The sequence below is a fragment of the Malaclemys terrapin genome, chromosome 11 (genome assembly GCF_027887155.1).
Source record: "Malaclemys terrapin pileata isolate rMalTer1 chromosome 11, rMalTer1.hap1, whole genome shotgun sequence".
Lineage (NCBI taxonomy): Eukaryota > Metazoa > Chordata > Testudines > Emydidae > Malaclemys > Malaclemys terrapin.
Genome location: NC_071515.1, coordinates 46,417,047 through 46,444,575, shown reverse-complemented (window position 1 = coordinate 46,444,575; position 27,529 = coordinate 46,417,047). Strand labels below are relative to the sequence as shown.

At 40.0% G+C, this 27,529-nt stretch overlaps 1 protein-coding gene across 1 annotated transcript in view; it reads right to left on the bottom strand.

Annotated features, from left to right (window-relative positions):
• KCNH7 (potassium voltage-gated channel subfamily H member 7) overlaps positions 1 to 11,492 on the bottom strand; it is a 333,075-nt gene extending 321,583 nt beyond the window's left edge. Inside the window, exons 1-2 of the mRNA XM_054043274.1 lie at positions 11,417 to 11,492; positions 9,179 to 9,409 (exon numbers count right to left, since the gene is read on the bottom strand). Of these exons, the coding sequence (XP_053899249.1) occupies positions 9,179 to 9,409; positions 11,417 to 11,492 (307 nt within the window). The remainder of the gene's footprint in view (positions 1 to 9,178; positions 9,410 to 11,416) is intronic.
• Between the last annotated feature and the right edge of the window lie 16,037 nt (positions 11,493 to 27,529).

Here is a 27,529-nt window from a genome sequence, read left to right as displayed (position 1 = left end):
AAATTGAAATGAAAAAGTGGTGCAGTACTAGTAGTTTATTGGGGTAGCTTTAACTTGGTTGCCTGTGGAAATGCAGGGGGTCAAACAGATTTTTATATCAGGAGCTGAGTGGATTCTGGTTCCCAGTTCATGAAATTTCCATTTAACTTTTAAACATGTTTACATAATGTGCAATGTTTCCTAAAAGTAACATAACTGAAACTTTTTGAAATTAAAATATATATAGAAAAACAGAGACCAAAAATCAAGCTCCATTAAAATAAACAGCATTTGCACCTATAACTTCAGAAATAATCTCTCAAATATGGAGTCACCCCAAAACAGACTATAATTATGGACTAACCAGCAAATCTTGAACTGAGACTAACTGCAATGGCAGCTGTGGACCTTCCAAAGAGGAGCTAGGTCTGGGTCTGGGTATAATTTTCCTCCTGGTTTGTAGTATTTCTGGGTCAAATAGGCCATTTTGTGTGGACTAAATCCAATTTCATGTTTATTATCCAAACTGTGCAGCCACCTGTGTAGCTCCTAGTCAGGACTAAGTTACTTCAGCTATACAGAAAGCATAAAGAGTATATCCAGGATCTCTACCAGTTACTTCACAACCTATACTAATGCATTGTTCTGCAAAGCTGATCAAGTCAGATCAAGAAGTTACTCCAGTTTCCGAGCCACACTGAAAGCGAAGATAGGAAGTAATATACAGCAGCAGCCTCAAAGACATCAGCCACAGCCAATCCTTCTATGTTTACTGAAAATGCACTGTGGTGCTATACTGGTGTATACATGTGTCTAGGGAGAAAAATGTGTGTGATACAATGCATGCTGTTGGTAGACACAGATTAGTTCTTGGACAATGTAGTGTGTAGTGATCTACCTCATGAAACTGTTGAAACTCGGAAGACCTTTGTCCATGTGTTCACTTGTGATAAGATATGTCTGCAAATATTGAAGGTACCACTGTATACAATGTGATCCAGCTGCCTAGAATTTTCCCTCCCTCTCTTGTGTGTGTCTGTTGGTGAGGGGACTTCCTACTATGGCCAGTGGAACTCACATATATATGTGTATCCACTCTGCACTCAGATCTGGGTTCACAGCTGCCCTTCTGATTGGTTTGGTGTGTGTTCCTTTCAGGGTGAGTTGGCCACTCCCACAATCAGCAAGCCTCTTCCACTGCTACTCTTAGCCCTCTGTTGCTTGATTAGGCAGGTTCGTACTTGGCCTGGAAACTGGTCCGAATATGGAGTACTCTGATATATACATGGAGAAGTATTCAGATAAATCTAATTTATATGGAATGCTATAAAGCTGATTCCTAAAACAAATTAAACTCAGCACAATAGAAACACCACCACTATCCCCTTTCCTGTGCATGAGATCACATAGTGCAGAGTGATAATGTTACAAACATATACTATCCAACTGTCATTCTAAAGCTTATGTGTAATAACATCCAATGCTTAAGGTCACAGCTACACGCTTCCAAAGCAATGTCTCTACCCCAATGTCTCTCTTTAAATCTGCTACTTTATTTGCCCAGTCTGAGCCTCTTTTTGAAGACTGAGGAGACAAGAAAGAATTGATTATGGGCATGGAAAAACTCTCTGCATATGAGAGTGAAATGATTGCAATTAGAACAGAAACAAATAAAAGTGGACATGATACAAATATATAAAATGGTATCGAAAACATAGATCTATTTTCCCTGTCTCATAACACAAGAACAAGGTGGCATTCAATGAAACGGAAGGGAAACAGATTCAAAACTGATAAAAGGAAATACTTATTCGTGCAATGCCTAATTAGAACGTGGAACTCCTTTCCATAGGATGTTTTCCTAACAAAGACTACAGAAACTTTCAAAAAATGTTGGCCATTTTCATGAATAACAATAGCTAAAGTTATAATAATTAATGCTAAAAACAGTACTTAAGGGGTATAAAACTGCATGCTTCAGGTTTTACACCAATCGCTAACTAAGAGGGATTAAGATGAAATCTTCATAGAGGTCAGATTACCCCTCATCTGCCTGCTATGAGTTTCTTGCTCCTTCTTCTGAAGATTCTGGTACTGCTGCTTTCAGAGACAAGATACTGCATTAGGTGGCTCATGGGCACAAGCTAATAACTTCATAAGCACCAGTTACCTTAACACCACTGCATCATGGAAGGACTTATTACAGTAATTCTGCCATTTATTGGGAATCATTGCACTGTTATGTGTGTCATTTAAAAATCCTGCCCACTACTTGCACAAAGGTTGAAATTCTCGTCTCCAGCTCAAAATTTGAATAACTGGGCTACCTATGGAGCACTAAGCAAGGGTTGGGAGGGATAAAATACAATTTCCTGCACATAATGAGTGTAGGCAGTGGGGCTGCAGTGTGTATATAGCTCCTGTCTCACCACTCCTGGAGCCTGCAGGCTAAAACAGCAACCACTGATTCTCTGTACCTGCATCAAGGAAGGTTTAGGCTACTGGATCAGTATAAGTTGCAGAACCCAGGGGCTTCTCCCCAGTCTACTGCTCAAACCTCTTCTATGAACCATCCTGATCAAGGGTAGTGCAGTTTCTCAATCCAGAGTGTATGAAAAAGTCTCCTCTGTGACCACCAGGCCTGTAGTTCCCCTATTTATACCTGAGTGGCGCTAAACTAGTAGAGAGGGTCTTGCACCAACCATTAGCATCACCAGTGGATTTACCCACTGAGAAAACAATTGCTACTGGCTGTGCTTTTCTCTATATCTTAAGATCAGATATATCCAAAAATACCCATCAGGTCCTGAGTTCTGATAGAAAGACTAACCTTGAAGATAATTTAATTTTTTGTTCTCCCTCATTTAGACATCCAGTTAGCAGGAATGCATGGAAAGGAGAGAGCAACTTATCTCCCACAAAAAATCCTTATAATAAACTCAATTTAACTACAACTGTTTAAAACAACATTTTGTTTTGTAAAAGCTGAGGAACTTGATGATTCAGGGGAGTAGAAATGATATCGACCATCACCTCTAAATAACTAGTTTGATCCCAGTACAGCTCAGGATGACTGAAAGTTTTTTATCTCCTAATCATTCTGTGTCTTGTGATTTCAGTCCCATTCCTAGTGAACTAGTGTAAACAGTCAAAAAAAATCAGTCAAAGCACAGAGAAGGAGAAGAAGGAAAAGAAAGAGGGAACCCACCCCCCATCCTAACTACTATCAGCAAAGGTGCCAAAAATTGAATGTGAATGGATACTGAACTACAGCTGGTCCTTCTAGCTCAAGGCTCTGTGATGTGGAGATAGTTACGGGGTACAGTCATAGTGAAGTGGGGGTAGGCCAAAGTCTGAAGTACAAATGGTTGTGCTGTACCTGTTCTGTGGAGAAAGGCTGCTCATATCCATTGCTTTCAATCCAGAACACTGCATGATATCCTAATGTACACACACTTATAAGTAGCTTTTAGAACGTTTTGAAAAACTCATAGGTACAGAAGGGTTTTCTTGTTGTTTTTCTGGGAGAGTTGGAGGAGGGGTGAAAGCATAAGACTTCCTTTATCCAACTGCAGTCATATGATGTTTCCTATTTTACTAAGAACTCCTACAGTGTCATGATATTAGCATATTTCCACTTTCTCTTCCCTTTTTTGTCAGTTCTGAATTCTGCAGTCGGATCCCTTCTGGTATATCCTGGCATCAAGGCCAAGTCCCATTGACTACACTGAGGCCCATGCAAGTGTAAGGGTCTGCCCTCATGGGCCTATTGCGCTTACCTTGTTTAAATTGACTGATCAATTCAGGGCAATTCAGAAGTGAATAGGTGATCAAATGTCTGCTGGAGCTGAAGCGGAATGCATATACCTATTATTCAAAAATGCCTTGACATTTCTGACTAGGTTCAGGACACCAGTAATACTTAACTTAAACAATATTTTGGTACATTTTATTTTTCTTAGTTTTGAAAAGGAGCACTTAAAAAACTTAGAGATCTGGAAACCATCAATTTGGAACCTTGGTGAGTTTTGGAAACACAAATATTTTTATTCTGCAGTCAGCTCTAGCACACTGAATAACTCAAATTAGATGAATGCCAAGTACTTCTTGTTGTTTGTAACATCAAGACAACTATCTGAAACCACACTTTCCTCCTATCATCTTTTTAGTCATTATTACATCCTTCATTGGTGCTTTCTATCCATAAAATATCTGCATCAATGTAAAGTAGTTAAAGAACTCCTGTACTTCATACTAATAAGCAGACTTTTTAGGCTATATTTTTAGTTATATCCTACTGTTGTCTGCAGAACACATGCCAAAATAGTATGCAGTGACAATATACTTTGATTAACATATGCCCATCCTCAATCTCTGTATAATTTATAGTTTTTGTGTCAAAAACTTTACAGCTTTATCACTTCAAGTAATATTTTACTGTTGTCAGGATGCTTTATGTAATAATGACTTAAACTGTAAAATGGAGTCCTCAAAGGAAAAGCTTTCAAACACTTCCACTGCAAATAACTTTATTAAAACAAAAATTTATACTCTGGATAAACAATATCTTACCTTCCAATGTATCTAATACAGATCATATACTCTAGATAACCAGTTGGGGAGAGGAAGTTATAAACAGTAAGGAACACACTGTACTAGATTGCTATGAATTCAGAGTATAATTTATTAATTTAAACAACTGCTAATGCCTCACAGGCAACTTTGAAAAAACATTCTGTTTCGAAATGATGCTGCTTGTGATTTTTTTCCTGCATCTATCTACCCAAGTTTTTTATTAATGAGGACATTTGCATTAAAATGGAATTTAGGGGCTAATCTCACAGCCTTTTTCCCATGAGTAGTTCCAGTGATTTATGGGACTACTCGTGTAAGTAAGAGATACATGTTTGAGCTCTTAGTTTTTAGGAGTCCATCTCCTCCTCTAATCATTCCCTAAAAAATTGTAATCCTTTTGGTGACCTCATAATTGTCTTGTTTGGAACAGACAACATGGGTGAAGCTTTCGAGCTATACAGAGCACTTCTTCAGGTTCTTTTGGAACAAATGACTTAAGGACTTAAGAAACAATGATTGTATTATGCAAAGACTTTTATTAACAAAGAATGAAGAAAGGGAAATAAAGAAAATATATGCTATATTAGCAGAATTATTTCTTATAAAAATACCTTTCAGATTTCTATGACATACAAGCAGGATGATTAGGAGTAAATATTCAAAAACCTTTGAAATTTTGGGTAAATTGGGGTAAATCTTTCTAGCTTGATTAATAAAGATGTCATCCCAAATTCATGCCATTAAAATTGTTACGACACACTATCATGTATATTCTCCTCCCCATCATATATACTGTAGAGGGAAATATACATAATGGTGATAGCCATGTAACTGATTAATGGAACTAAATGATCATTTAGTCTTTGTCATGCACCTTTGACCATCTCACCTGCATTCTGCTCATTAATCCATCATCCCAGGATTTATTTCAGTATTCAAAACCTCTGTGCAGCTTCCAACAGCTACCATTTTTCTAAAATCAGCCTGCTACAAAAAAAATCCCCCCCCCCCCAAATTCAGTTTTGCATCATTGACAGGCTTAAAGTCCAAAATCTTGCAACTCTTCTGAGCTAGAACTGTGGCCTTCATACCATTGGAAGCTGGAGAATCACTAATATATTGTGTTTGTACAGAAGTATACTGTGTGTAGCTATGCAACATGTCTATACATATATGCATTTTCTTAATTAGTATCTAGATTAAATCAAACCTTTAAGCATTGAGTATTTCACTGTTACTACTCACATGAATAAGTTACATGCCTATCTGTTCACAGGATTGAGCACTTTAAAAAAATAAACCCTGCATAATACAAAATGAGCAGTCATCAGAGCTATCAATTCTGCACCCTACCTTGCTGCCCACTTCAGAAACTTGAAAAAGGTCCTAGTAAGCTTTCACTGATATATATATATATGCTAGAAAGGATTAGATTTTTAGCAGTAATGTTAGTAATGCTAGTAAACTTTGATTTCATCATACACACAGATATTTCCATCAATAATAATCATAATGTAGAGATAGGCAAAGTAAGAAAAACTGTGTTTGAGAACTTAAGGATATTTACTATGCATATATTTGACATGTGATGTGATTATGACAATTTGTGTTTTAATGGTTATAAATCTTTAACTTTTTAAATCTCAATATCTATTCTCATTAAATAATTATCTGACCCCACCCAATAATTTCCCACAACTGTAAAAATTTTAATTGGAAAACATGCTTAAAATAAACATTCTATCATTCAAATTATTTTAAAAATTGAATTCTGCCAAGCTTATGTATATATAAAATACATACATACACTTTTTATGAAAACTAAAATAGAACATTTCAGCCTCTAATAAACACTATAATACTAATCTGAGAGTATCTACACCCAGCATAATATTGAACATGTTTTTATACTACATTTTAATTTTACGAAACACTATTGCTAGTTAGGATTTTTTTAAATGTTTTCATACTTTTCTTATAGTAAGGACTTACAGATAATATAGAAAGAATGTAAAAAAGTATATATGTGTAATAAATAGAATTGCCACCAGCTTGTCGCCAAGTTATAGAAGTGGTCTCCAAAAAATGGTCCAATCCTGGATTTTTTTTTTTTTCCACATCCAAAGGTTGCCCTGAAGTTGGTGGGAATTGTAGATGAAATAAGAATGCAGGATTGGGCTCCAAATGATTGTTGCTAGCTTGCAAATAGCATGGGGTCATAGACTATAATAGATTTCTATGGGGATTTCTTAAGAACTAATGGGCTGTTTTGCCTAGAAATCAATGGTTCAGTACAGCTTGGATGCAATAGCAATCCCTTAATTCTCTGTATTTAAGTTCCAAAAGTTGGGCCCAAATGTGCAAAGGTTTATTGAAGTGTATTAATGCTCATGGTAAATTATTTTGCCCAGTAGTAAATCTTTGAAGGATTTAGGTTCTAATTTGTTAAAAACACTATCTGTGGCTTTCTAAAGGGACTGATTCTGCAAACCCATGGCTGAGCATTAGCTATACGGACATGGGTATCACCTTTAAGTTTAAAGTGACTAATCATGAAAGTATGGTTACTCTTGTGCATAACTGTTTACAGTATCTTCCCCTAAATGCTCTATAATTTAATAAATTATATGTTGCAAACTGAAAAAAAAAAATAAGTAAGATGTGGAAAAGAAAATAAACATTTGCCTTGTTTATATTTTACTCTTAATGTTCTATAATGAGTCAGGTTGCATAATATCGTAATTCAGCATTTCAGAAATGTATTATTTTTAAAAAGGTAATCTGATAGTTTATTAATTATTTAAGTAAATACCATTTCCCTCTTTCTCACCCCACCCCCTAATCATTTTTTGCAAACTGAATCAGGAAGAACACTTCTGAGTGATCATACCCGGAAGCCAGTGCTTTGCTCTGTCGGCTGTGATTTCTTCAAAGTTAGCTACGGTGTTTCACACTTCCAATGCTACTTTTATTTTATATTTCATGTTAACATACACAGATTAAAAATTTCCACAAGACACAGAAGGCCAGAACCTCAATTAAATCAATTGAGCAAAGCAGCTCTACCTTAGGTGAGGATCTCGACCAAGATCTGAACTTCCCCAAAGAAAGGAAATGTTCTGATCCAGGGTTTGGGGTTGGGTCTAACTCTAGAGAGAATATGAGAATCCAAAGAGTAAGGAGAATACTTTTAAAATATCAGATGTGAGGGGGTAACCTGTAAGCCATATTTTGCTCTCAATTACTTCAGGATAAATCTGGAATAACAGTATTTACTTCATTGGTGTCACTCTGGAATAATAATAACTAAGAATAGAATTTGGCTCTGTGACTTTAAAGCTTGAGAGCCTCTGTCGTTGCAGTTCTGAAACTAATGCCAACAGTACTCTGGCATGTCTCCAAAACTAAATTAAGCTCAACATTTGAATATATGAGTTTCCTTTGCTTTCTCTCTTGAGTATATACACAGTGAGGGACAGAACATAGAACACCATACACTTAAACATTACTCAGACCTCTTTGAAGCTAGACATTCCTGTAAATAATGCTGAATAATCAGAAAAAATTCTTAAACCTAATTATAAAGAATCATAATTAGTTTTGTAGTACTACCATATCCAGATACATCATTTTCAGAACACACAGACACATATTCCTTTCATGCTTTCAACAGTAAATATATAACAGTATAGTTGTGTTACTCTTTCTTCTATATGTCAATCATAATACAAATGGTATTCTGTTCAGTCTGCATTCTTCCTTGAGGGCTGGGGAGGGAAGGAGGAGACTGAATTCCCTTCAGTTTTGATGGGACCTAAATCCTTCCTTATTACAACAGCATCATTCTGGATTTCAGTTGTTACTCAGCATTTACAACAGCACAACTAGGAGAAGAATTTGCCTCTTCTTTTTTCACTTTTTCTCAATTACGTTTCACTTAACAAGGGACAGATTCTGTCACCCTTAACTCAGGATGAGTAGCACTTTATTCAGATATCCTTTTTACATCAAGATACTGCTCAAGCTGAGTGTGGGTAGCAGAGTCTAACCCTCTGGCACTTGTATGTTGTTACTACAGTCTATGATACGAAACCATCCATAGAAACTAACTGTCTGGGCCTGAATCTCCTTTCTAACCCTCTGGCACTTGTATGTTGTTACTACAGTCTATGATACGAAACCATCCATAGAAACTAACTGTCTGGCCTGAATCTCCTTTCATGTATACCAGTTTTACACTACTGAAGTCAATAGAATTGCACTAGAGTTACTCCTGATTTATGCCAGTGAAAGTGAAAGAAGAGTCAGACTCTTTATTTTAGTACCATTAAAAGTTGTTCATTATTTTTTTGTACACTGGTCATATAATAAGTAAAATGGGGATTTTTCTTCCAATTCTAAATAGACAGATTTGTGTAGAAAGGCCTGATAAATACCAAAATTTGATTTTATAGGGACAGATCCTCAGATAGTATAAATCACTGTAGTTTCATTGAAGTCCATGGAGTTACACCAGTTTACACCAGCTGAGGATTTTGCCCAGAGTGTCAAAGAAATTTCTTTAAAAACCTATTTACAAGACAACTGGTCCCCCAAACACATTAAAAATCTTTAGAAACTTTACCATCTTTGTGATAATAAGTGACTTCCACTTTCCTCTCCTCTGACCCAAGCAGTGCCTGGGCAATTTGAGCAATGTGATGCCTTTTGGTCTCTGGCCCATGAAGGAAATCACAGGTGCAAGGTTTCTGCATGACATCTGGTCTGGAGAATCCAGTCATCTCACAAAACCCATCATTGCAGTAGATGATAGCACAGTTCTGCACTCTAGCATTAGCAATGATGAATTTTTTATCTGCAATACAAGAAAGTGATGCATTTTTTCAGTACTTTTTCAACACTCCATGAACTATTGTCCGCAAGGACAGATGTTGAAGAACCTATTACCTATTTTTTGCATATGATTTCTGTGATGTAGAGATCTTCAATATAGCTATCTTGACCCAGAACTCTTAAAGAAACTTCAATACACTTGTTATACCTTAAATATGAAGATAGTTGGCTTTTAAGAAAATAAAACCAGATCCAACAAGTCCTTTTGCAAATCTCTTGTTGAATTCCAAATTGGTAATAGCTTTTTCAGTGTCATTGAAATCCAGACTATTGGCTCGCTCAGTCCTGCAAGTCTTTACTGAGGAAAACTCCACTGAAGAGTTAGTGGGAGTTTTATCTGCATGAGATCTTGCCAGGATCAAGCCCAAACCAAAGATCTCAACCCTGCACTACAGAAGCCAATGGGAATTTTTCCATTGACTTGAATATGAGCAGGATCAAGCCATTAATCTGGTTTTCAATTACACTCCCAAGAAAATAAATGTAATATGATAATTCAGTTGCTTGTGTAGTTTTTATGAGCTAAAATTATTACAGCATGAGGAAATTACAAGTCATATAGTAAAAGATCTTGGGTCAAATTCTGGTCTCAACTACATGTGTAAAATGATATGCTTAAGCCACACATATCTCTTGAAACTTTCACCTGAGAGTAATGTATCAAAGTTGTCTTATAACGATTCTACTTATTTCTGTTCACAATTGCACTATATACTGCTCCCATTTACAAATGGTTATTCAGCTTTGATACAATTGCTATGTTATTACCATTTATGAAGTCCTGCTTGTCTTGTTCACACAAACAGACCCCACAATTTTAATAGGATTTATCATGAGTTATGTGAGCATTGTATGACCCTATATTAGTATTTTTAATTAAATATGTTGTTCTCTAACACATCAAAACATTTGTAGAAAAAAGTGCATTTTATACTTTCCCCACTGTCTTCATATTATGCTGAATTTTCACAATAATATTGTATTAGTGATTTAAAGGATTGTATTATTCACTAGCTTTATTCACTGCAACAGTAAGTCACACAATTCAATGGCCTGAGTCTGTAACCCCGTACTAACATAAATAGTATCATTGATTTCAATACTTATATATGTAAAACTTGTAGGATCTGGCCTTTATTTCTTACACAAGTTACAAGAATATTAAATTTGCTGTAGATACATTTAGAGAAGGAACTGCAAAGTGTAAAAGCTAAACTTAGTTTCTTTTTGTAGTGGCCTGATATATTATAAACATGCTAAATATTTAAATTAGGTGTGTCAAACATACTGTTTCTTTGGATGCTGTTATAAAATTATTTTTAAGTTTCAAGTGTTAGATGTACAGTAAATTGGAATGAAAAGAAAAATAATGAAAGCTTCAATATCTTTGACAGGTAGTAAACTACTGCATAGGGAAGGATACATAGACTAGATCAGCAGCATCCCTGGGGATGTATTTGCATTGATTTAATAGATACTTTAAGCTTCCATAAATTAATGATAAACAAAAACGTCACTGATAAATATGTTAAAAATGCAGTGCCAAAGACGAGCTAATAAGAGTACTTTTCCCTTAACAATTCCTCTGGGTGTTATTTGTCTCCTCTAAATCAAAGTCTGTCTGTTCTGATTTATGTTAAAAAAAAAAAAAGCTAGCAATGTTTTCCTTGGATATTGCATAAGCATCCCCGCTGTATGATATGCTGAACAGCTGGAATGTAGGTACAGTAGCTACAACACAAAATATAATACAGTCAATAATTACAACTGCCCCCTAAGATGAGGGGGAACAGAAAACTGTAATGTAGATCAGCAAGAATATCAGCAAGGCTCCTCGGGATCCCTTCCTCGCCTCCTGTTTTTCCTTTCCAACCTATAAACTTAAAACAGTCTGGAGCTGCTATTTATCTAATCCCAAGCAGACCCAAACTATTGTATCAAAAGAGAGAGAAAGAGAGAGAGAACTTACTTTGCCCTTCAAATTTTCGTATGATTGTACCCAAAAATGTATTTTGTGGTGCCACATGCCCTCTGCGAACAGGCATGTTTGTATAGATCTTCGGCTCCCTGTGCACAATGACTTCTCCAATGATCTCTACACGGCTCCAGCCCAAAGCACTGAGCCAGCTACCCTTTGTGACAAATCATCCTCCTCTGGATCACAGCATCTCTTCCCATTAGCACCACTTCTAGGCACACGCTTTTCCTAGTGGAATCAGATCCATCCCCGCTCCTTCCTCTGGGGGACCTCGGATGCTATTGTCTCTAGGCTGGGTGGGGTGGGGTAAGCAGGGACAGGAGCAGGGGGAATCACAAGGGTGATCGATCTGTTTCTCTACCACCAAACATCGCCAATTTTCCAATGCAAATGGATGTGACCCGGCAGTTTCCCAAGCTGTAGTGATGGTTAGAGGGATGGAAGACTAATGTTGCTTTGCTACCAGAGGGAGTGACGTCCCCCCCCCCCTCACCCCCCTCCGGGCTTCACCACAGCGCGCAGCAGCTCGGATTACTCAAGCGTGGCTTAGCAGGAGCCAGCCAATAAATCTCTCCAAAACTCAGCGACAAACAGCGACATCAGGCAGGAGATCCACCCCGGTACCACTGCCACATGCCACATCCTCCCCCTCCCCCACAACGCAGCAGCTGCAAGGAGCACAAGAACCCAGGGCCTGCCAGAGGAGGAGCGGCTGGGTGGGAAAGCAGCTAGCTGCCTTCCCTGCGCCTCCTGGGTTTGCACAATGAGCTCCGTGCGAGGGCAGCGGGGCACAACCCTGCAGATCCACGCCGGGTGGGTGGGTAGAGCCGCGGGAGCCTCCCGCCCGCAGCCACCCACAGAGGAAGCAGCGAAAACTTCTCTACCGCGGATCGTTGTAGCTCCCCCCAGCCAGCCCCTTTGTGCAGCTCGCCGGGGGAGTTCGGCCATTGTCTGGGCAAGCGCGCGCCCCTCGGCCTCCCGCCCGTTGCACCCAGGGGCGCTGGGCCCTGGCCGGGGAGAGCGGCACCTCCGAGTCCTCCCAATTTGTTCTCCCCCGCGCGCCCGATGAATGGCTGCTAGCGCGCCAGTGGAGAGCCGCGGAGCCCCGGCCGGCTGCCAGCTGGGCTGGGGCAGCCACAGGCCCGGACAGGGAGGGAAGGGCAGGGCCCTGGAGCAAGCCCCAGCAGCAGGGGTAAGGAGGAGACCCGCAGCCCAGTCCCCCCAGGCCAGGGGGCAGAAGGAAAGGAAATGTGTGTGTGTGTGGGGGGCATCCTCCCCTGAGCCGGGCGCCAGCGACGGGTTCTGCTCGGGTTGTCCCGGGGCTTTAGCGCCCTTCAGGGTGGGGGGCGAGGTCTCTCCAAGGAGGCGGCGTTAGGGGGACGAGCTGAGCTGCCAGAGCGGGGCGGGCAGCCTGGTGGTGCCCGGCCTCGGCGATCCCACCAGACTGTCCGCCGGGCTCCCCCGAGCCAGCCCCAGTGCAGGCCACCCGGGCGGGCACGTTCCCGGGACAGCCGCGGCGGGGGAGGGGACCCGCTGGCTCAACCCGTGAGCTGCGCCCTCCCCTTAAGGGCACCCTGGTTTTACAGAGCGGCTTGAGGGCTGCAATGCCAGGGGAGCGCGGGGCCGGGAGGCTCCAGGAGTCCTGCTGCTGGGCGGCCTTTGAGCCGGGGATGCTAAATGCTCGGAGCTGTCTGTGGTGCTGATGCTGCTGACCAGGGGCGATGAGCACCAGCCGCCGCCATCCGAGCAGCCCTCTGACGAGCTAGTAACAGGGGCAAGTTGGACAGAGTACTCCCCAGCCCACAGTAATAGCTCAGGGAGATCCTGGGGGAAGCGTCTAGTAGTCGCAGGCTGTAATTCAGGTTTCCTGGCTGCACTAACAAGAGGCAGCGCGACGCACACTCAGCGAGGGCAGGGCTAGCACGACGGGATTGCTGTTAGCTAATACAAAGAGGTAGTTGGAGTCAGTCACGCGGTGCTGCCTCTGCCTGGAGCATCTCCACGGGAGCACAAAGCAGATCGCTCATATCGGTTCACCAGCAACGTTTCTTTATAAAGTCACTGGAGGGAGTGCAGGGGAGGGCACCTGAAAACCACTCTCTGTAATGGCAATACTAACCACAGGATATCGAGCCTGCAAAGCTCTGCCTTCCACCTGTTCACCCAGCAATACTAGCAGGTGTTTCCTTTCTCCCAACGGCCTTTCTCAGGTGTAGCCTTTGTTACTCTGTTACTATGCTTCATCATAGAGATTTATCACCTGAGCACCAAATTCTGCGTTTATTTTTAAGGATGTAATTCTGGAGTAATTCCATCTGATCACAGACGAATAATTCTAGATTTACATCTGTGTAACTAAGGGCAGAAACTGGCCTTCGTAGGTTTTTCTTGTTTGCTAGTTTGTTTCCTAACTTGTTGTTTTTTGCAAAACTTGATACAAGATAATGGAAATGAAACCATTTACCTATACAATCCGTCTTTTTAAGGATTGAATGCACGTTTTCAGGGCGTTTTTATATTGCAAATGATTTATTTGAATGGAGGACTACAAGCGTAATGCTTCTAAATTATCCCTGTAATTGTTTTTATGCATTACCTATTTACAGAGACAAATGTTTCACTCTATATTCAGAAATATGAACCAGGGGAATAGTAATCATATAGGGCTCATTTCTACCCTCTGGAGGAGAAGTATGACATTCTTGTGGCTCTGTGACCAGTACAACAGCAGTGTAATTTATATGGTATTTTCCCTTGCTTTTAGTATAGTTCACATTAGCAGATAAGGCTGCCAGCTGAATTTCCCTCTCTCTTTCTCTCTCTCTCTGTACAACTGGTTAGAAGGGACATATACTGCCTCAGATATGCATGCAAAGTTCCCATTTACATTAATAGAATTTGTATGTACAGAATGAGAACTGCATATTTATATACATAACACCTAACACCATAGCACCTAGTCCAGTTTTAACAGCTAGGACGGATCTCTTTCTGGCTTTTAAGTAAAGAAACACCAAAGACATTTCTTTACCAGCAATAGAAAATGATGACCTTTAATAATTGTGAATTACATTGTCCAAAAAACAACAGCCACCCAATGACCTTCTCAATTTTGAGAATCCCAATATCTAATTGTAAATCATATTTATTGATGAACAATACTGGTCAATTGTTCAAGTATACATAATCCTTTGTAAACAGGGCAAATATATGAATCTTGTCCAGTCTCCCTTATTTGGTATTGCAGTCTAGTATTAGCAGTTGGAATGCTAGAGATTCATCTACAGATTGATTGTTTTGTCTCATTTTCATTGAATACAGTCAATGGTCTTATTTTTGCAGCATCTGATCAAGACAGGGATCTGAATTAAAGTGAATTGACTGCTGCTCACTGTAGAAAAGAGTGAGGAGGTTCTGTTGGTGGATGAAGATCCCAGAACGATAGTAGGAGGTGGTTGACTGCACGATCTAGAGAAGGAATATGTTCACCTTTCGACAAAATTATTCATACTCTCAGGGTCTCATGGATCTACCTGGAAACCTTAGTATTAGCAATGGCCCACAGTGCTATTATTTTCTCAATAGGAGTAAATATACCAGCCTATATGTATCCTTTTTGCTTCTGTTAGATTGTCAAATGACTTTTATATGCAATTCTGGCTGTGGCATTCTAGCTCAATGCCAAGAGAGATTATAAATGAAAAGGCTATAATTACTTAACTCACTTTTATTAATTCAGTCTCCTAGACTGAAAAATAAAGGTAGTGTCACATGGTGGGCAAGTAAAATGCAAGCTAGTATAATTTTCTCTGGAATGCTCTACTGAACATTAAAGGTTGTTACTCTGCAGTATGCCAAAATATATTGTTCTTGCTGATTTGATACATTAGGAAAGCTAGGGATCTGAGATAAGTTTTGGAGGTCATAAGTCAGCATGACTTGGAAGTACTGCTTAGGCAGTGTGAATAGGCCATGGAAAGAAAATTATAGAAGTGAAACAAACACATTATTGGAGGTCACCTAGTCTGTCCCTGCCAGTGGATTGCTTCTTGTGGTATGTTTGCCACTGTTATCCAGTTCTTTTCTCAATTATTCAAGAAATAGAACTTCCTTTATTTTGAGGAACTTTTTAACCATCTTCATGATCTCACCAGAGAATTTTGTTCCGTCATATTAAGGCAAAATGTTCCATTGTTGAGTCTAATCCCTAGTCCCCACCCCAAACTGTTTTTAGTCCTTTTGGTGTTCACATTCTTTAGATGCTTATCTTACTTCCCTAGGTGTTTGGCCAATGATTGCCTCAAATTATTAACTAGTGACCCATTCTGGCAATTAAGAGGGGCAGTGATGGCTTCCAGATGGTGTGTGCCTCTCTAGTCAGCTCACACACCAATCACAATCATGGTTATCTGTCAGAAATCCAAACATAATGATGATAATAAGGCAAGATATGAAAAATACCCCACTATTCATTTATTTTCCTTATAAGATATATAGAGAGGTTTTAAAGCACATAAATGCAGTATCCTGCTCCAAAGGTTTGCTAGTTTCTATTTAGGTACAAGGGAAATGTCATCAAAGATAAACATGTTTAGTCTTGCTAATCTAACCTGTACCTGTAGCTGTTGTAGGATTGAGTGACATTTTAGAACTGTAGTCTACTTATGGAAAAGAAATAGACTAGAACATGATTTATGTGATCCACCACAACTAACCAGCACATCTTAGGTTTTGAATACTGATTATCGGACACATGAAGTCAATCCATCATAGAAAAAAATTAAATACCTTGTAAAAGTTGAGTAAACTAGAAAAAAAAATGCGAGGAAATTCCGATCTGCTAGCAGACAATCCGGAAGCAGAAAAAGTTATTGCGTAAATTATTTGTTGTAGATCATCTAATCCATCTATTTAAAATAATATTTCTAGTAAGTTGTATACAGGCTCTTATACTGCCCTCATTACCACAGCCACCTTCCAATAGTGCATTAAGCGACATGATTAATATCTGTCAAGCATGGTCCATTCTTTCATCTTCTTCCCAGGGAGAAACTTGTATGTGCAGTGTAGTTTTGGTAGATTTTTTAAAATTGTATGTACATGCTGCTATGTGTTTATATAGTGACGGTCAAGGAGATCTGCCTACTTACTTCTCATGGGAATTTATTCTAAAGTCTTGGACCATCCCTATGCCAGTGCAGGGGGATTTCCATATAGTACTGGTGTAGAGCTGGTCACAGAGATGGTTCAATTTTGTTAAAATTCCAATGGAACCCAGGTAGGTTTCCATCAGAAACCTGCTTGGATTCCTGCTAACTCATCCTCCCAGCTCCTTCACAGCTTGTCTGGCAGGCTGCAGGGAACCTGGACTTCAAGGGTCTACAGCAGCATGCCAAGCAGACTGCCCCAGTGCCTGGGACCCCAACAATTATAGAGTCTACAGCTTCTGCTTTCTCCACTAGGCAGACTGCCCTGGAGCTGAGGCTCCATTCCCTTTTGCAGAGAATTTCAACATTTTTGGTTTTTGTTCCAAATCAGAATGAAACTAAGTCTGAAGATATCAAATTCCTTTTCTCCACCCAGCTCTTTAGTGGTGGGAGCTTTTCATCCCGAGGGCCAAACATTATTTCAAAACCCTCAGAGGATCAAGGGGCCTCAATCAATACTTCCTAGGCTCAGGCAGTCCCAGTTGAACCTCTATCCTGCTCTCTGCAGGATTCCCATAGTCTGGCAGGGAAGCGAATGATAGAGCAGCCAGAGCTTCCCTCTCCCCTTCCACTGTGATGCAGCAAGCTGCTAGTGAGGCACCGCTGAACAGCTGCAGCACAGAAGGGACAGCAATTGCTTAAAGTGCTCTGGTTCACTCCAGAGCTTCTCATGAGCCAGCAGGGGAAGCAATGGGAGGTAGTTGCAGAGGCAGCGCCTTACCTTCTCCCTGTAGGAACAGGGGTGATTCAAAGACTTTATTTTAAAAACCATGGGCTGATGGTCCAGGGATGTTTCAAATTAACAATCAAATACACATTTTCTTTTTAAAACAGGTACCCACACAGATTAAAATCTATAGCTTTGAGAGCCACAAGAGGCCCCAGGATGAACAGCCTTGCTCTACAGTCCATTCTCAAATGTTTTGTCCAGTCTACTTATAAATGTTTCCTAGGAATGGGGCTTCCACCACTTCTTTGGGAAGATTATTAAATAGACCCAAAGAGCTTGTATATGTCACTATCAGCGAGCAATGACAGCTTTGTCAAATGCTGATCATTGTTTTGCAGGTTCTGGTCCAGGGGTTGGGAATCTCTGGCATAGGCTAATCAAATTATATTTTAATCACAAGAAGACATGAGAATAATATGAGCTTCTTTTAGTAGTATTGGCCCCAACTGGTATTATGAAGGTGGTTTCTCTGATATACCTTAGTAGTGCTGTGTGTTTTATGCTAATCAGAAGATCCAGACAAATAGAGCATGAACTATTTCATTTTTAGTGTTCTATACCTTGTTCATTTTTTCACTTGATTTAAATAAGGTAACTGTGGTTTCTGCATTGCACTCAATTAGTCATTAACATTTTTATTATTAGCCTTTTTCTAACACTGAATTCTGTAGGCGAAGTCTTCTCCACCTGGTGTATACATTTTCTCTCTACTCCTGTATTTTTCCATGTTTAATTCTTCTGTATTCTTGTTCAAGTAATAATACCTCACTGTAATTTTTAACTATACATAATCATACAAAATAACTATTTCTGACACAGCATTTGTCACTGTCATTGCTCACATTGCAGTCAACAATAATTGAAACAATCCAGGTCAGGTATTTCTCTTTCAATATTTTCCATTTTTTTATGATATCCTGGCATGCCCCATTATGTGCAAAAAAACAAAAAACAACAACAACAGTGTTTGTCTATCTAATCTGAAGAGATGCCACATGCTGAAACCCTTTCAAAGCAACATCTTCCATCACAAATCTGCTCTATGAGCAGATGTATTGTCTTTGCTTTTGACAAAAGACTATTTATATAGGCCAACATTTTCAAACCTGGGTGTCTGTCTAAAGTAAGACTCCTGGATTCATATTACTAAATATGGCTAAATATGAATGGTCTGGCTTTTTCCGCAGTGCCAAGCACCCACAAATCCTAATGAAGTCAATGGGAAGGGCAGGTGCTCAGCACCTCTCCAACTTATATTTAAATGCCTAATTTTGGATTTAGGAGCCTAATTTTAGACATCCAGGTCTGAAAGCTTTGGCCATAGTATAAAATGACAGAAAGACAGACACAAATTACAGATGAGGGTCTTCCACATGCTGAAAGGGGATCTATTTAAAGAATCTCTCCTGGATTTCCTATCTCTGCCATTATGTATATTTTATAAGGAATTGTTTATTATGCATACAAGGAAAATGTACATTTTTAGTATACTCATGTCTTTTACATCACTTACTTTGCTTTGTCCAACCACCTCATTTTTTCCCATTTTCCCAGTGCTGATTACTTTGCTGCATAGGTAATAGTATTCAGATGAAAGGAGAATATGAGTGAACACTTTTCTAGAGACTGATAGACATGATATAGTTGTCACACTCAGTGTGAGATCCTTTATCCTTGCATGGGGACACGAAGATGCCATTCTACTGGTAGTTTGCTTGATGCCCACAGTTTTAAAAACAGTTGATGCAGGCCACTGCTCTCTGGTTCCAAAGAACCTTTCAGCAGCTTGAGTGGAATACCATCAGGCCCAGCAGCATGTCCATTCTACAACTTTTGGATGGTCTTTCGTACTTCCTCAGGTGATGAAGGATCAGTGTTCATCACTGTGTCTGTAGCTGTATGATTTGCCAGGTTACGTATCTGAAGTTAGGCACCTAAGTACATATTCAGGCATCTAAAGCAGCACTGTGGGAGCTGTACTTTACTTTGTCTATGTATGGATTAGGTGCCCACTTTTATATAACCAAGTTTGAAAAGTTTGGACAATACAGATGTACTAATTAATACTAATGATAGTCTTTTATGGTAGCTAAGCATAAGCCCTATTTCATGCTGTGCAAGCATATAAAGGGACTGAAGATCTGATTTTCAAAAATTCACACCCTGAAGCATACCTAGTTTTCATGCTGTTTATGCAGCAGCTTGTAAACTCGGGTATTTGGAAAGATGGGCATTTTAACACAGAATTAATAGAGCTGGTCAGAAAATAGAAATCAATTCCTGTGAATATTTTCATGTTTTTGAATTTTTTTCCATCCTGAACCAGGACAAAAAGTCAGAAATGTGAATTTTTTTGTGGAAAGGGATCTCCAGAAAAAAATCAGTTTCAAGAGAACCAAAATGGGATTTTTCTGTTTGCCAGCGCCACTCCAGGAAAGCTCTTATTAATTTCTCTCTTTCTTTCTTAATTTGTCTTCCAAGTGGGCTTCCAAAGAGACCTCATTTTGATTTTCCCAGTAGAAAATTGAAATCGTTGCAAAATGGAAATTACCCACAAGAAATTTTGATTCTGTTAAAAGGCCAATTTCTGTCAGAAAATTCCTGACCAGCTCTAATAATTAGGAGAGCAATTATATGCACGCATTTTGGAAAATCAGGCCCAGTGTGACTTGGTCAAAAGTAAACATTACATCAGTGACACAACCAGGACAAAACTCCCAGTCCCCAATGCACAGGCTTTTGGGGGATTGCGTCCTTAGGAAACAATCCCCCAGCCTTCTGCTCTATCCACTAGATCATCCAGTCCAATTGAGTGATTAGTGCCACAGTCATTTCCACATTACTCACAAGGAGACCATTTTAAGAATGTATAGACTTTTGATATTGTTTATACAGAGTGTTTATACTTGTTCTGAACAAAGGGAAACTTCCCATTTCAAATACTAGCTGGGATGCACATTCTACTTGTGATCGAATTACATGTTTACTGGCTATATACCAGCCACATGGTTCACTGAAGCATAAGCTTAAAATTCTACTGTGTTACTGAAGCCTATTCACTGTTTATCAAAGCTACAAATATATTTCTTAAGTCATGAACTTCTGCATAAGTGATACATTATTGATTAAAAAGGCGGTAATAGATGGTTCATTAACAGAATACTTCTGTTTATACTATCTAAAGCTTCTTTCAGATTAAACATTACATATATAAAAAATAAACAGGTGCCCCTTATACCTTGTTTCATGCACATCTCTCCAAACATGTGAGACCCCTACATCAGCATTCCACTGTAATTTTCACAAAAATGGAAAATGCAGTATGTTTTATTCCAAGGAATGATGCAGTATGCACATCAAAAATATATAGTTTAAGGCGGCAGCACACATCAAATACATTTAATGCTTTAAGCTACAAGTAGTGCTGAATGGAGATTTGCACTGGACAACCAGTATTGTGGCAACTAGTTCAGAGAACAAGGAAGAAGAACTAAGAGAGGAGAGACTGGGACTTAGTGTTCAATTCTCAGGTCTGCTATGATTATTTTTGTAAACCTGAGCAAGTCACCTAGAGTCTGATCCAAAGCCCATTGAAGTCAATGGAAAGACTTCCACTGATTTAATTAAACTTTAGATCAGCCCCTTAATCTCCTCTGACTCCATTTTCTATTTGTAAAATGGGGACAGAACTTCCCCACCATAGAGGGGAGTTGTGAGATTATATTTGTTAATGTTTGTGAGGTACTGCTGCCATGTAAAATCCTAGGTAGATCACCTATTGTGGCTTCCATAACATTACATAAATGCACCTTTCATGCACCATCTTCCTCTCCTTCTTCCAGCTGAGGCAATACCTACTCAGTGTTCAAACATAAAAAGAGACAAAGCCAATACAGTGCAATATTCAGGCTTTATTCCTTCCTCCAGATATACCATCCTCTCTCATTAAGCACTTTTTGAAAATAGAGTTCTCCAAGTTCCTTGACATTGACTTATACATAAGTGTAATTACCATCATACTAGAACACCTCTTATTGGGAGGCTATTTATCCTAACAGTAGTCAACAAATACCATGAATAAACAAGATAGGACATAAGAGAAGTGCGAGTGTAATAGCCAAGGGATACAAATTCTTTTCCTATGTTTTTTTCCCTCTACCACACAGACATGCCTACATGGTCCATTCTGCCAATAGTTTTAGCCATGAATATGGAGTGGGAAGGTTGCATAAAGATGAAATTACATGTTTCCGTATCCAATTTTCAGTACTATGCTATTTTGATCACCCAGCTATAAGCCCCCATAGTACAGCAGACCATTTAAGCACTTGAGTAATCCCACTGTAGCAAAAAATTAAAAAATAAAATGAGGAGAAAGAAGAGGGATTGCTTCAATTCAGAGAGCTGGAGATCAAATGGGAAAAGAGTCATGAGACTATACTGTACTTCTTACTGTCTCCTTTACTGACTATCTTTTGTGTCTCTTCTTTAATCATCCAATTCTCGCTCTCAGGGGGGCCCATGCTGCATCCACAGTCCTCCTTGCTAAAAAGAATGGGATGTTTTTTAGCATCTCCCCTTAATCTGTTAGAGGGTTTCACCGTTGTGCAATCCTTCCTCTCACAAGGTCTGAGAATACTGTCTCCACATCACACACCATTCTTTTCTTCCTGAATAGCAAGAGAAAAGGACCAGAACCTTAATCTACGGTCCTACATGGAAATTCAAAGCATAATAGCTAGGCCACCAAATTAGCCCTCTTCCTTTAATTTAACCCCCTCACTACATGGATATGTTTTCTAATAGAGAGAGACAAGATGGGTGAGGTAATATCTTTTATTGGACCAATTTTTGTTGGTAAGCGAGACAAGCTTTACGAGCTTCTCTAATAGTCATAACAAAGTAATGTAAATAACTACAGTAGAGATAAAGACACATGGAGTTTGATTCAATTTTTGTTTAATTTAATTATATGGAATGTAATTTGATAGTAAGCAATGGAATCACAGTGCAGATGGCAAAATGCTAGATATTATTACCTGGAACAACTGAGTACTGTCTGCCTTCTACAGTTATAATTGCCCTTCCGCCATCTTAAAGTAAAAACATTACAGCATAGCCCTGGATGATTAATGATGAAGAAGAAAAGCTGACTAACTTATTTCTGGTTTAATTTTTACAAAAGGGAATTGATGGTGAAGTCCCAGCCAGAATTCGGAGGAGATGGAGAAGCAGCATACTTGCCTCTCCAGAGCACAAACAACCCCACAAGTGTAGGTGAGAACCCTGCAATGGGACTGGGATCCATAATAGTGGGGGTGGGATTTAAAAAAGTCCTTGGCCTGGCTCTAGTATAGGTGTTTTAGTAGCAGTTTTATTTTGAATAGTCATTCTGAATGGAAAAAGCATGAGTAATATGAGCAATTTAGTCAGCGGTGGTTTATCCTTAAGAAGTTAGCTAATGCTCAGGTGACTGTTACCTGGCCGTTGATTTAATTTGGTAGAGATCTGGTGAGATCCTTGGGGTTGTTGGACTAGGAAAGAGGGAGAGTGACTGGTGCCTGACCTTCCTCTGGATTTTGTTTGGATACTTCTGCTTTCTGGCCCCGCACCAAGTATGTCCAGTACTGGAAGGAACCACTGTGGAAGAAGAGGGAACAAAAGAAATGAAGCAGGCTGTTCCAGTGCCCTTATTTGAACCAAAATAAACAGACTTGAGCCCATTGATTCCTAGAATATTGCCTGAAATTTTGGAATTGATGGGATGGAGTGTTCCAAAGTTATCACATTACAGAGAAACAAAGACATCTCATCAAATTGAGTGTTAGACTTCATTTCACTCGGCCCATGAGCCCCCAGCTAAATTAGCCCAAAGTCTATTCCATAAGAAAACAGAGTCCCACAGTGTTGGAGGGTCTACCAGAGAAACTTCAGTGACAGAAGTCATCTGCAATCTACACTGCACCAAGGGACCAAAGCAGACCCCAAAATGGGTATGCATTAGCCTACATACAGCATCTGTGGGAAGTGTTGATTGAGCCAACAGGGCTGCAGTGGATCCCTGCCTGTAATTTAAGTTGCTTTCTCTTGCTGGAAGACCCCGAGGAACGGCAGTGGCAGTACCCATGACCTGCTCACCCATTGGAGTGCATCTCCTATCCCCACAAGAGCAAGGCTGGCTCCAGTTAACCTATACCTTTGGTAAATCTGGCCCATGGTTTGACTGATGCTAGGTAGGGAGAAGAGGAGGTGAGGCCGCGTGAAGATGAGGATGGGGAAAGTATATTTCTCCACAAAAGTATCAATTTCTCCTAAATAATAGCCACATGGCAGACACTCAATTTTACAAATAAGTATATTTTCCCCTTTATATAGTTATGGTATCTTTCTAATCTTTGGTAAAGTTAGAACAAATTGAGCATTAGAATACTGTGATTAAGAGACATCTTCAGCATCTGCTGAGAAAAACACTCTAACTTGCTTTAGTTTCAATATAGACTGAGTTAAATATTCTGCATATGTAAATCATATTTGACAATAACTGACAGTTGGGATACTGACACAGTTCCACAGTGGTGGTAAATTGTGACAGCCATCACAGTATCCAATTTTTAGCAACTGTAATTTTTCCTTCACTTCCATTAGTTCAATTCCCTGCAAAATGATTCAATAAAAACAAAACAGAAGGATGACTGTATTATTTTGAGGAAGAGAAGGACAGACTTTGTTTTAGAGGAGCTTTATCTATTTAAATATTCTCTAGAACTTTATTGTTCAAACTCTTGTGGATAAATCCTCCTTCCCCCTCTGGATATTGACACGCTGATGAGTCAGGTTCCAGCAACCACCATTCAACTTTTTTCCTAACATGTATCCATGCATCGTTTTGCAGCTTGTCTTATTATTATTTTATAATAATAATATATGCAAAATGTTTACATGTTTTCTTAAAAACAGTTCCTTCTCTTTCTTAGATAAACATTTTGCTGAAATTTGAATTTAGATTTATACACGCTTGCTAATAAAAAGATCACTCAAATGCTTTAGGCAACAAAATTAATGCCTAAACATAATAAAAGTGTAGCAATACAATTCGAAGTAACCTACTATCAGCATCTAGGCAACATAAATGCTCACATTACTCGCTCCTTCTAGCAATTTCCTCCTATGTTTCACTGTTAATATTGGGCCTGATCCTGCTCTCTCTCACTGTTCACTGAACACAGTACACCAGTATAAATAAGAAGTAATTCCATTGAAGTCAATGTAGTTACAATGGTATAAAAGTAATGTGAGTGCAGAATCAGGCTCATGGAGGGAAGGAAGTGTTGACTGATCACCATGGGAAATGAAAGAGGCTTTACACTGGGGAGGGGTGGGGCCAGGGGAAGGGAGATGCATTGGAGAAGAAAGAAAAACATGTTTTGATTAATTGGCTTACCCAAGATACCCAAGGGCATTAAAGTGGCAAGCATGTGATTCTTAGCCAAAGCAGTGACCATGCATCTCAGCTGACACACTCACATATAGGAAGTGAGAGTTCTGACTCTGTAGTGTTGGTTGTCACTGTTTAGTGCCACTATTCAGAATGTCCATTAGGGGGCATATAGCAAGGAGGTAAGGGTCTGTGAAAAAACAGGTCATAAGGGCAGGCTTGCATTCATCTCAACAATGGTGTTTCGGTCTCTGTAATCTCTACAGACCCTAGACTCCATCTTCTACAAATCTGGCCCCAAGTCAATTTAGCACCACCAAACTTCACCTGGGTATAAAATATGAATATGATACGTTCTTTTTAGCACAAGAGCCCTTGTCTGAATAAGACTGATTCTAATTAACTATATCTGTACAACCTGTGAAAATCCCTTTCTGCTACCCAGTAAATAAATAAATAGCAAACCATTTTACTTCACATTTTCCAGAGTGGTGCAAATATTATTAATATTACAGTAACACGCAGAGGCTCCTTTGTGCGTAGTGCTGTGGAAATATAGTAAAAGTCAGTCCCTGTTCCAAGGAATCACAATTTAGTTGAAGACAAAATGTAAAGAAAGGTAAAACAACCCATCTGGAGACAGGTGGTAGGGGGAGTGAAGATGGGGTAAAAGCAATGCAAGAATATTTTTTTCAAAGACTACATATATATACAATTCATGGTAACTGAGGAGTTTTGTTTTGTTGTTAGTTGAAACAAATCAGCAAATCAGCAAATCAGCAACAGCAGTCTCAGCTCCCCATCTTTCTAGCCATAACATCAAATTAGGTACAGATTTATGTTTAGAGGGCACTATGTGCAGTATAAATTCTGGCCACTTTTGGTCATGTAAGTACATGAGTACTTAATATCCCTGTGGTCACAGCATCATCATGATGTTGAATTTGCCTTCACAACAACCCTTATTATTAGATCAAAAAACTGAGAGTTACACAGTAATTAATCTTTGAACTGCTTAGTAACTTCAAGTATAATTACAGGACCAAGTAATCTGCAAGAATGTAATTACTCTGGGCTCTGTTCATCAGAAGTGATCCATGAAAACCCACGGCAGCTGCTGAAGGTCACAGATCATGGCTCGGCTGCCAGCCAGGCTACTCATTTGAAATTTGGCCAGCTTTGTATGCTGTTCTTCCTTTTGCACATGATAATGTGTGCCACGTGATCCAGTCCATTAGAATAAAGGCTTCTCTCTACCCCTTGATCCTCTTCTGAATTCAATGGGCCCAAAATGTGTCCCAAAACTATAGACTAGTTTTATTAAATTAAAAATTAATCCAGATTCCTGGCTGGATTAAGTGATACAGATGCCTCCAGTTTACAGAATGATGCTTGTAGCTGGCTGGCCAAATATGGCTTAGGCTTTTGTTTCCCCCCCATTCTTTCGAAACTGACAGCTCCAGATTAACCAACTGATGATTTTTCTTCATTCACAGAACAGGTAAATCAAGATCAGCAGCAGTGAAAGATCCCTCATATCCTGCCATACTGATCTAGCTCAAAAAAGTTTCAGAAGAACTTCCTCTAAGGCAGTTTTTTCAATTTTTTTAGGCTGAGTACCCCTTTCCAAATAATGAAGTCCACCACATACCCCCATCTGAGATAGGGTCAGAATATAGCTAAATAACAAGGGCAGGTCTTCACTACCCTCCGGATCAGTGGGTAGAGATTGATCTATTGGGGATCAATTTATCATGTCTCGTCTAGACGCAGCTAAATCGATCCCCAAAAGCACTCCCCATTGACTCCGGAACTCCAGTTTGTGAGAGACAGAAGCGGAGTCGACAGGGGAGCGGCAGCGGTTGACTCGCCGCTGTCCTCATGGCCAGGTAAGTTGCCCTAAGATACGCCGACTTCAGCGATGCTATTCACGTATCTTAGGTCGACCCCCTCCCCCCCCTCAGTGTAGCCCAGGGCAAAGAACAGGTCTGTAAGGGCTAACATGATGCATCACAATGCACAAGCCCTGGAGTGTGTTGTTCTGGATACTATTATTATTAATTATTATTATTATTATGAACAGAGGTGTAGTTGGATTTCTATATTGGGAGGGGGGCGGGGCTCCTGGCCAGCAGCTGCTCCTCTCCAGCTGCCCAGCTATGAAGGCAGTGCTGCCACTAGCAGCAGCGCAGAACTTCAGAGCTGGGCAGCTGGAGACTGGTGGCTGCTGGCTGGGGTGTTCATATTGTTTGTGGCATGCAGTACCCATGCCTGCTCCCACCCGCTCCATTGTTTCTTGAATTTTTATCCCACTCCTGCTATTATGGCAGCAGGTCCTGGGTGACCCGTTGGATCCCAGTGCCACTGCAGGACTCTGAAATTGTCCCAGAAATGGCTGGAAGTGCTGCTGTCAGCAGATGTCTCCCCACCAGCACCTCCACCCCATAAAGGGATGGGAACACCCCAACCCTCCGAACTCACCCATGCAGTGGGATCAAAGCCCTCATGCACCCCTACAAGGGGATGAGCAGCCCCTGCATCTCCCCTTCTCCATGCAAAGGGATTAGAAACCTCCAACCCTGCATGCAAATGGCTGGAAAGCCCCTGAATCATCATGCAAAGTGGATGGGAAGCTCCCATACCCCACCATCCCCAGGTACAGGCAGGGATAGTCCCCATTGCCACCCTTACTTCTGTGCTGCTGCTGGCGGAAGCGCTGCCTTCAGAGTAGA